The 10,869-nt window shown below is 43.4% G+C and overlaps 1 protein-coding gene across 3 annotated transcripts in view; it reads left to right on the top strand.

The window, feature by feature from the left end:
- Positions 1 to 526: 526 nt before the first annotated feature.
- Positions 527 to 10,869, top strand: part of MSI1 (musashi RNA binding protein 1) — an 84,009-nt gene continuing 73,666 nt past the window's right edge. For 2 of the 3 annotated variants that reach the window (XM_043529999.1, XM_043529998.1), the window contains exons 1-2: positions 549 to 606; positions 1,869 to 2,037. In XM_043529999.1, the coding sequence (XP_043385934.1) occupies positions 1,897 to 2,037 (141 nt within the window). In that variant the 5' untranslated portion in view covers positions 549 to 606; positions 1,869 to 1,896. Of the gene's footprint in view, positions 607 to 1,868; positions 2,038 to 10,869 lie in introns of all 3 variants that reach the window. The other variant, XM_043529997.1, reaches the window with a different exon arrangement.

Here is a 10,869-nt window from a genome sequence, read left to right as displayed (position 1 = left end):
TCTCAGGGGTCAGGGAGGGTGGGTCCCATCTTTACCTTCTCTACTCTGATGAGGGCTTGTCTTCATTTGAAAGTGATTTTGGATTATGATAGGGTGCGAATTTAAAGCACAGATGCTATTCTGGTTAAATTCCCTGCATAGGCTAGGATTGAACTAAAATGTGTGTCTTCTTTCTAAGTCCCGCACCAGCAACAGTCTGCCTCCTGTTTTTCTGATTCACTGTGAGATCCAGGCTTCCTGTGAGCTAGATTCCAAGGATCCTGGTATAATACAACTCTGATAGACACTTGACTTGATCAGCTTCTGGACTGTAAATTATCTGAAACAGGTTGGTGTCTTTTATAATTGGAAAGTGCGAACCCCACTGTGGGCTCTGTGATGGGGTATCTAATGCACACTAGGCTTACACAGGTAAAATAGGCCAGTTAGTCTTATAGGCTGCACCTGGAAGGGAGCCAGGGCCTGATGAGGCCTAATGGGTAATGGAGCCCAGATTTGTGGGGAAGCTGAGCTAACCCTATAAACAGAGGAAGCTGGTGGTAGGAAGAGGGCTATAGGGAGGAGTGCTGTAGTCTCTCTGTAGAGAAGTCAAGGTCTAAGTGGAAAGTAAGTCCTGGGATCCTGCCTTGGACTGTAGACTCTGGCAAGAAGCAGGGAGGGGAGGAAGCGCCAGTGGTAACCCAGAAGTGGACCAGAAAATAGGGAAGAAAGGAAAGAGCCCAGGGAAACAGCAACAGGGTTGGAGTTAGAGTAGACTGTGGTTGTTGGGTGTGAGGTCCCTGGACTGGAAACCAGAGTAGTGGGTTTCCTTATCCACGACTGGGAAAGTGGCACAAACTTGGTAGTAGATCAGAAGACTGCCTGAGACTGTAGATGTAGTCTGTCCAGTGATCCTGTGATACTCTAGAAGGGGAGAACTGTAGTGCCCTGGCTGGAGGATTGAGTCATGAAGAGGGAGCATCCTGAGTCCAGAGAGAGAGGCTATGGGTGAGCAACCAGAGGCAGGGGGTAGTACCTGACTAGGCGAGAGCTAATCCCCAGATGTAGACAGAAGGGGGCCACAGTGGTGAGTGAACCCCATTACAGGAACTACCGGAAACAAATAAAATACACCTTTGTGGTGAAAATAAGTAATCTAGAATTTTGTGTAAAGGAGAGTTTGGGCAAAGAGGAGATTTACATTTAATCCCAAGAAATTTGCTCAGTTCATGTTGTCCCTCTGGATACCATATGTGTATGTGAGCAAAAGATAACTGAGAGTCCTAGCTGTACCCAGAATATGAAGATTCAGGGCAGGTGGAGTATTATGGGGGAGGTGAGGAGCTCATTGGAACCTTGAGTTGCTATGTCTAAATCCATAAGATGAGCCAAAACATTCAGACCCTCTGTACGTTAGGAATCTGAACCACTGATGACAAGGGGTTTCAGCAACAAGTCAACTTCTTAGTGTAGATGGGGCGTTAAATGAGAGCTCAGTGAAACCTCCACTTAGAATGAAGTTCTTTTTGAAGAAAATGGCTTCCTTATAAAGTCTTACAAGAGATATAAATGGTCAAAGAAACGACCTCAGTGCTTGTATTAATGACAGTGTATCTAGCTACATGGCCTCATCATTACAATGTCTCAGCACCTCACAATCATCAATGGATTGTATCCTCACAACATTCTTTGGGGTTGGGAGGAATATTTTCCCCATTTTACAGATTGGGGGAACTGAGATACAGGATAAATTTAATGACTTACCCAGAAGTTTGTGGCTGAGCTGGGGAGTGACTCCAGCTTTCTCTGACCATCTACTTTGGTGCTTTTCATAATGAAGCTGTGGGAAATAGTTTAGGATAATTCTGACTTTTTTTTTTTTTTTTTAGACGCACCAAGGCTGAAGAGAGACAGCTAATGAATCTCAGCAGGGGAAGAAAAATGATAAGACTGAGAACCCTCTTCCTCTGCATTTTGGAGATGTGCCTCTTCAGAAATGATGCTTCACGTCTTGTTTGTCTCGAGTTTAAATCCCGTCTCGAATTGATCCTCTTTCTGGTAGGGAGCTTTTTTTTCTTCTCTACCCTCAGCTCCTTTTCACACCATAATGGGGTTTGGACAAAAGAACCTTCAAGGGCTTGTGTGTCCTCAGAGATACTAAGGTCAGAAGGGACCATTATGATCATCTAGTCTGACCTCCTGCACAATGCAGGCCACAGAATCTCACCCACCCATTCCTGCAATAAACCTCTCACCTATGTCTGAGCTATTGAAGTCCTCAAATCATAGTTTAAAGACTTCAAGGTGCAGAGAATCCTCCAGCAAGTGACCCGTGCCCCATGCTACAGAGGAAGGCGAAAAACCCCCCTGGCCTCTTCCAATCTGCCCTGGAGGAAAATTCCTTCCCGACCCCAAATATGGCGATCAGCTGAACCCTGAGCATGTGGGCAAGATTCACCAGCCAGATACCCAGGAAAGAATTCTCTGTAGTAACTCAGATCCCAGCCCATCTAACATCCCATCACAGACCATTGGGCCTATTTACCATGAATAGTTAAAGATGAATTAATTGCCAAAATCATGTTATCCCATTCTCCGTATATGGCACTCCCATTTTAGTAGTGAGTGCTCAAAACCCAAGAAAATGATATACATCTAAATGAGACCCTGACTCCACATGGGGAAACAGTTCTAGCAATAAGAGGGCAAAATTCTGATGTCCTTACTCAATGTTTTCTTCATCCTTGCTCAGACAAAACTTCAGTTGCCCTCAATGAAAGTTTTGACTAATAACTTCAAAATTTAAGGACAGGGATTCTTTTTATTTGAGAACCACATTAAAACTGTTATAAAACTATGCTGTTGTTTCTGGGGCAGAGGGTAGTCCTGCCCAAGTTGTGCTATACGCTAAACTAGTGGTTTTCAACCTCTTTTTCATCTGTGGACCCCTAAAAATTTTTGAATGGCGATATGGACCCTTTTGGAAATTTTAGACATAGTTTGCATACCCCAAGGTGTCCACAAACCACAGGCTGAAAACCACTGTGCTAAACACATTGGTCAGGGAAACTGTGCTAGAATTGTTTCAGAGTAGCAGCCGTGTTAGTCTGTATCCGCAAAAAGAAAAGGAGTACTTGTGGCACCTTAGAGACTAACAAATTTATTTGAGCATAAGCTCATGAGCTACAGCTCACTTCATCGGATGCTCACGAAAGCTTATGATCAAATAAATTTGTTAGTCTCTAAGGTGCCACAAGTACTCCTTTTCTTTTTGTGCTAGAATTGTGTTTAAACCTTGATGTTGCTAGTTTGGTTTGAATCATAACCTGGTCAGGTTTTAAGCGTTTGCTGAATGTCAGGTGGTGGTGGCCTGGGAGTCATATCCAGCTTATTCAAAGGCACACAAATGGCAGTAGGGCACCTAACTCCCATTGACTTTAAAGTCAAGTCCCACTGACTTCCACTGCATCCAGCTGCCACTTGTGCCTTTGAAAATCTCCTTCTGTGTGATTTTGGGCAAGTAACTTAGTATGGGATTTTCAAAAGTGCCTCGATGAGACTTGTGCTCAGAAGTCATTTAGTCTCAAGAAAATACCCCTTTAGCCTCTGTCTGCCCTATTTTAAAGGGGCTTTGTGATCATCTGCTGAAAGATAGAGTACTGTTACTGTATGTCCTTCCTATGCTGAATAGTTCCATATCTGTACTTTACATTTCTACCATGAGAACCTAATAGAGCCAAAGTTAAAACTAAAGCAGTTTTCCTGCAGTTGTCTCTGACCTTCTTCTTGTTTTCTCCCGGTCTGGTTTCCATGTCAGCATTAATTGTCCTGGCGACTGCTCCACCCACTCTCCTTTGGGAAATGTGACATCATCCTGATCACTGGGAGTTGCTTTTGCACTGCCCAGTACCCCTGTGTGTGTTCTCTTCCATGGGACAGAAAAATCGTCTTGTGCTGTCAGAGAAGCATATCCATGTCAACACAGCTGGGAGCATCTCTTAGGATACTCACCTCAGGTCATTTCCCTTCCCCTCTGTCTCTCTTTGACTTTTCCTGTTGTAACTCAGTAAGATAATCACTCTCGCCCTCTCCCAAAGGGTTAATCTTTCCCCTGCTGATTTGACAAGTTCCTTTTTTTGAAGGATGATTCACACCTGCTACCTGAGCCATGTAGCCTCAGGATGTTCCCTACCCCAGGAGTTGGGGCTTGGACTGATCTGCATGACTGAAAGCAAGGAAGGCGAGATCAAGCCAATACTACTGCATTATAATGAATCTCCCCAGTGCAGCCATGGTTAAGGATATGTTAGTGTGTCTGTTACCAGTCCTCTTCATTGGGCTGTGGGTTGGCCAATGCACCGATCTGGAGAAATTTCCAGTTTTTTTTTTATTTTTTTTTATGTAAGACTGAATTTGGTTTAGATTCATTTGTCTGTTTTGAGTTATAAAGATACAATTTTAAAATCAGAGTAAATTTCCTGTTGGTATTTTGCAAGTGTTTTGCAGACTGTTGCGGAAACTGAGAAGTAGATAAAATGTCTTGCAAAGGTTCCCTCAGTGTTCCTGCCCAGGACTTTAGAACAACTGGAGTGTACCGCTGGTCCTCCTTTCTCCCCACCAACCCTTCAGTAGTTTAGTATCCTTGTATTTGGTCATGTTTTTATTACTACAGAATGAAGGCTTTTATTTTGTTCTTAGCTCACATGGTCGTACAGCATGGAGAGTGCCCAGTCCGGATCAGTGGGAGCAGGATATGGCCCTAAAGACATATCAGCATACGCTACTCTCATTCTCCTGCACTCCTTCCTTGCTGTGCCACAGCAGGGGGAAAGGAAGGAAGTAACACTGAGTGTGAATTTTATGGCTTTCATGGGCGTAATTTAGACTCTGAGGGCCTGATTCTGATCCCTCACCAGTATAAATCAGGGGTAACTCTACTGAAGACACTACAGTTAAAATGGGTGATAGTTTAGAGTCAGAGCTCAGGACTTTGGGTGTATATTGGGTGCTGAGCATCTTTGTAAATCTGGCCGTTATTTAGGTGTTTAAATGGGAGATGAACTCTTTGGAAAATTGCAGCAATTATTTTAAACATTGATTAAATAGAATGGGCTAGATTCTGCTCTTACACCAGCATAAATGAAGTCAGTAGTAATACTCCAGAATTACACTGGTGTCACTGAGAATATTTAGCCCAAGTTCCAATATATCAGCTTCAGCTAAACCGAATTTGCAGCTTACTGAGTGTTCAGGGCTTAAAAAAGACTGACCTTGGAATAACCTCTTATGTTAATGTCTGTCTCCTTTCTGCCTAGCCCCTTATAATGTGTGACCCTAGAGATGTAGGTCTGAGCCTCGGACTTGAATGCAGGGGAACCAAAAGTGTAACCTGCAGGTCAAATGTGCCCCATAGAGCTCTAAAATGTGCCCCCTGGCTGCCCTTATCTTTGAAGTGTGAACAGTGACTCTGTATTTAAAAAAAACAACAAAAAACCAGTCTAATTCGATAGATCAGTTCCCTATGTGCATTCTGAATCAAATCTGCTGACTTTCGGGACAAAAATAAACATATTTTACTGCTACTTTATTCCTGTTGACACAGGGATAGATATGCGACAAACGTAGCTATGACACAGTGAGCTGGATTCCAAATGCAGAGTCAAATTCTTCTCTCAAGTATTACTGTAAAATCAAGGGGAGAAACTGGCCTTCCATGTCTTTATTACGGTTGGTGATGCACAAGCAGGAAAGAACCCAGCTTGTGACTTTCAGATCTGAGGGTGTGTTTGCAAGTTGGTGGTTATGGGTGGGGGAGTATTTGTGCTTACAAACTGAATGCCTTGTCGCTACAGTCATTGAGACACAAATGTGGAACTCCACATTGCTCAGGTTTTTTTTAGTCACTTTTCAGTGTAGTACTACATTTTAATTTGGAGGTGCAGCTAGTGGAAACTACAAGTCCCAGCATGCCATCTTTCCTCTTGTTCTAAGCAATGTGGCTTGCAAGTTTCATGGGATTTAATCAGAAAAAACTCAAACTACCTTCATCACAAGACCACAGAAGTAGGTTCTAACCTTCAGTTAATATTTAAAGGAATAATTTCACACCAAGGCTGGTTATCTCATTCCTCCAAATCAAGTTTAGTGTGATGAAAGTAAACTTTTCTTTTCCCAGTGGTAATATATACTACTCATGATTTAAAATAATCTCCAAGCACAGTTTCTTTAAGAAGTTCTTAAAACTTTTAACAGTGCTTCCATAAAGTTCTTTCTGCTGCACTATCTAATCCAAAGTAGTTTAGCTCAGATTTATGTTCTGGCAGCTGTACGATAAACCTGGGCTTTACCACATAACAAACACAAAAGATTACTTTAACATTTTTAACAGGGCAGATTTTTTAAGGATTCTTGTGATTTGAAGTCTCTGTTAGTTCCTTGAACCCCAAGGCACGCAGACATAGAGCCTGGTGGGGGTAAAACCCTTCCACCAGGATTAGGCAAGGGTTCTGTTTCAGTAGAATTTCACATCATCTTTACACTGGCTGAATTTGCACCGTGTGCAGTCTTTTACTCCTGTGCAAGGCAGTGGAGAACATAAACGTGTGGAGCTGAGGCCTCAAGACACAAGTGGTCCAAACTATGTCCTCACTCTCACCCATCAAAGCCAGTGATTTTGTTGTTGTACAGGTGTAACCAAAAGAAGGATTATCCCAACATTTCTCAGGCTATGGCTACACTAGAGAGCATACGGTGGCATAGCTCTAGTATAGCTGCTCTAAGCTGGCGGGAGAGAGGTCTCCTGCCAATTTAATGAATCCACCCTCAATGAGCAGCAGTAGCTGTGTTGGTGGAAGACACTCTCTCTCTGTCCACACCAGCGCCTAGGTCAGTGTAACTTTTATTCAGGGGGATGACTTATTTGCACCCCTGAGTGACATAAGCTATGCCTACATAACTGGTAGTGTCGACATAGCCTCAGACTTGAAATCTCCCAGAACTAAGGAACCTCAATCTTTAGTACCTAAGACTGGAAACCTCCCCATCAGGGGCCAATAATTCTTCTGGGTGTCTCAAACAGTAACTGTTGTCTCCTCTTTAATACTTCCCACAACCTCATCTCCTGCTGGGTCACAAAATCTTGCTAAAAATATGAAATCTTGAAATAAGACATCTTTGGAAAGGGTTATTCTTATTACTTGCATGGCCTGAGGCAACCTGATCCTCATAGGATTACTTTAGTCATGAAAAGCAGCCCTTTCTAAGGGTTCAGGGTCTGTTCCTGTTGACATTAGTATAGGATGCTGCAAAGGTTTGCGTTTTTCTTCTGACTGTACAGTTCAAATACGTGACCTCTTAATTCATGGGAACTGGTGCAGGGTTATCCTCTGCAGCACTCCAAAACCTAGCAGATGTCTATGCATGCAGAAGAAGTGGTAGATTTTGGGTTCCAGCTGTAAAGGGACAGGTGGAGGACAAAGAGAAACGCTAAGCTGGATTCTTGATTCTTTTAAAACAGAGGCTTCTTTACCCTGTTCCAGTCCCTGAGTTCTGTTCTGTTGTATTCTGCAGCGAGAACACAGATTCAGCTTCCTTTTTGGTGTTTAACGCTAGCAGATGGAAATCCATCTCAACTTTCAAAAACTCTGAATGACTGATTAAGAACAAAATTGTTGGTCTGAGAGCTGGTTCCCTCTCTTCTTCTTTTCTCTCTGCAGACTGCCTTTCAGGGGTAAAGTTTCTAATTACAGGTCAGGGAGGCAGGTTTAATCACACAGCAGAGCTCTTGATGCTGCACTCGAGATTGTTATTTATACACCTGAATTAATAGGATGCAGCATTTCACTTGAGAAGAATAAGGTGGTTTTCAATTTCTCACTTTTTTTTTCATGCGAAATAAACCACATTAGATTCACCAGGCTTGTGACCTAAATTACTCGGGATTTTGAGTAACAAATAACAAGCAACTGCTACAGGGACAGGGTGAAAAGAGAAGCATGAGTAAGAGGGAGGAGGGAGGTGAGGAAAGCAGGAACAACAGAGAAAGGGGGCAGAGAGAAACATGGTGCTACAGAAAAACAGGAGAGGGTAGAAACAGGGAGACACTGGGGAAACTAGACGAGGTGAAAAGAAAAATATGCTGCTCCCTACACAGTGGGGCAGGGTTGAGTAGAGCAGTAGGGTCTACAGAAATACCTGGAAAGTCTGCTGTGTTGGTCTGTGCGCACACACAGCAAAATAATTGTTAACAAGGCTAAGAATAGGATAGCCAGCGGTAAAATCTGAGGCTGTGGCATATAGTTCAGTGTTCCTCTGTGCTACAGTAAATGGAATCCATGTCCCATCAGTAGAGTCACTGTTAGCACTTGCTGGAAGTGTTTGGGTTGCAGCGCTGGAAACAGCTGATTTCTGGCTTGGATCTTTCTTGTAGTGTCATGAACTCCAGGACTGCTTATTTACAGTGGCACAGGGATTAATTTTCTCATTTCTTCTGGGTACTGAACTCCTCTCACGCCCTGTAGACTTCTTTGCCCGTGTGTGTGTGTGTGTTTTGGCTGCTTGGGAAATAATGACACTTTCAAGGAGTCCCCTGGACACTCTGGATAAGAAATGGGTGATCCAGGCTCATGTGTCTGAATTAGTAGGTTTTGGTATTCAAGACCCTCAGTAGCTCCTGAAAGCTGTGCCTTACTAGTATATATCAGACATGCCAAACCCGCAAAAAACCTGCAGAAATTGGACTTGTTTTTGGCTGTGAGTTGCTTGTTCACTAGTTTTTGGCTTGTAGCTTGTTGCTTGTTTTCACTTGTAGCTTGTTGTTTCTTTGTTTTGATCGACTCCTGGGAAGGGGGAGCAAGCAGAGGCAATGGGGGGAGAGAGTCAGGGGCGCACAGCGGGCCCACCACAGTCCCAGACTGCATGCCAGGGGGGCACATAGTGTGTTGGGGTTCTTAGGGATTGGCTTGTTTTGGCCTTGTTTTGAAATGGGAATAGCTTGATTCTTAGCTTATTGTGAAAGTCGGAGTGCTTATTTACCACGTGAAAGTTGGCAACTGTGGTATATATCTAACACTTGTCTTTTCCACTGGATCTAATGCAAGCTAAAGGACTGGCAAGGGTGTTGCAATTAGCAGCTGTGTTGCATTCTATTAAAAATAATCCTTATCCACCTTTGTAAAGTGATTTTTTTTTGGCTCCTTGGATGAAAAATGCTATACAATTATATCTAGGTTATGTAGGCTGGAGACCTTGTCTTCATATGTGTCTGTAAAGTGCCTTGCACACTGTCAGAGCAATGCAAACAGTAAATAAGTGCATAGTGGTTTTAATGACCTGCCTTGTATGTGTGTCACTTCCCTTGACTGAATGTCTGTGTTATAGGCCTTAAAGTGCTAACAGAGTTTCTCCTTTAGCTCACATTGTTTTAGATCAGAAGGATCCGAGTTCTATCGCTGTTAGGCAGCCGCAGATTTGCTGTAGTGTTGTTGTTTAATAGCTGAGTAGCACAATGTGTTCAATAGCCATGTTACACATTATTTGTGTAAATAGGGAGGTGGAGAGATTTAGGGGGTGCTGTTGCTGTACAGTATGTGTGGGAGGTTTTCTGCTCCAAAAATAGGAACCTGTCAGAGTGGGAGGATTTCAGAGGGGGAGGTGATTCGTTAGAGAAAAGATTAGTGGTGATGACACGGGATGGTCATATTTCAAGGCAAACACCTGTAAATCAGTCTAATCCTGTAAGTAGCAACCTACTAAACTGAGTTCACCCTAGCAGTACAGATCTTGAGTCTCCATTCAGCACGGCCAGAATAATCTACTCATCCCTCTCTGAGTCAGACTGGACTGCAGACTCTTCACTTTCTCATCATATGCTAACCAGAATGACCACCATGAGATCCTGACTGTTGTGTGCTACAACTTCTAGGGAATGAAGCCAACCACACATCTAGAGGAGTTGCTGCTGCTGCTAATGGGAAAGAAAGAAAAGACAGGGACATTGTTCTTCCAGATGGTGCCATCTTGTTGTATAATCAATTTTATAACTATGTTTTTCCCATGGGGAGGCACTTCCAGCCCCTTTTAGAGCCTTGAGATGGCCTTCCCCACTCCTCTATTTCATCCCTTTTCTACACGCCACAGTGATTCTGTATAGTGGTGAGCTTCTCTCGGACACAGGAGGCTTGAATAAGCCTTTCGGTGCTGCTCTCAGTGTCCATCAGAAAAGGGGGTGACGTGAGGCATTCTCTTTTCCCAGGAGCCAAGCATATAGCTTCTGCAGCACGACCAGCCCCTGCCAGCCTGGGAGTGTGAAACCTGAGCTCAGGATACGAGCTTGGCTCCCACTGATGGAAAACCCCATTTTGCTGCCAGCAGGGTGCTCCTTAGAACTGACTTATTAGAATACCTGTATTGTGAGTTACAGTACATGTCCAGATAATACAGCCTGCAATTTCTGCAGTTTAAAGCACAATCATGTCCTCTGGAGATTTTGAGGGACTCCTCCAGTATGAACTCCCCTGGGATTATTTGTAGTTTGCTTGTATCACAAGTCATTGGGAAGGTCAATTTCTATAGATTTACAATAAGAATTCAAGTTTGACCTATTGCTTCAGTGTCACAAGGCACTAATGGTCTCTGTAACATTATGTGAACAAATGCATGATGGTTTTGAGTTTGTGGTGAGAACGTTGTATGGTGATTGGAACATTGGACTAGCTGTTATCTAGCTCTTCCACTCACTCCTTGTGTGACTTTTGATGTGACTTCATATTTTCCGGCTTGAGATAGGACAACACTTCCTGGGCAATGCTCTCCTTCTCCCCTGGGACAAGGGCTCCTACAGCAGACAAAATGACCATCTAGGTGGGGTGGGTGTCCCTATGCAAATGAGAT

This window comes from Chelonia mydas, chromosome 15 (genome assembly GCF_015237465.2).
Source record: "Chelonia mydas isolate rCheMyd1 chromosome 15, rCheMyd1.pri.v2, whole genome shotgun sequence".
In the NCBI taxonomy this organism is placed as follows: domain Eukaryota; kingdom Metazoa; phylum Chordata; order Testudines; family Cheloniidae; genus Chelonia; species Chelonia mydas.
The sequence above is the reverse complement of the archived record's forward strand: the minus strand, read 5'-3'. Positions and strand labels throughout refer to the sequence as shown.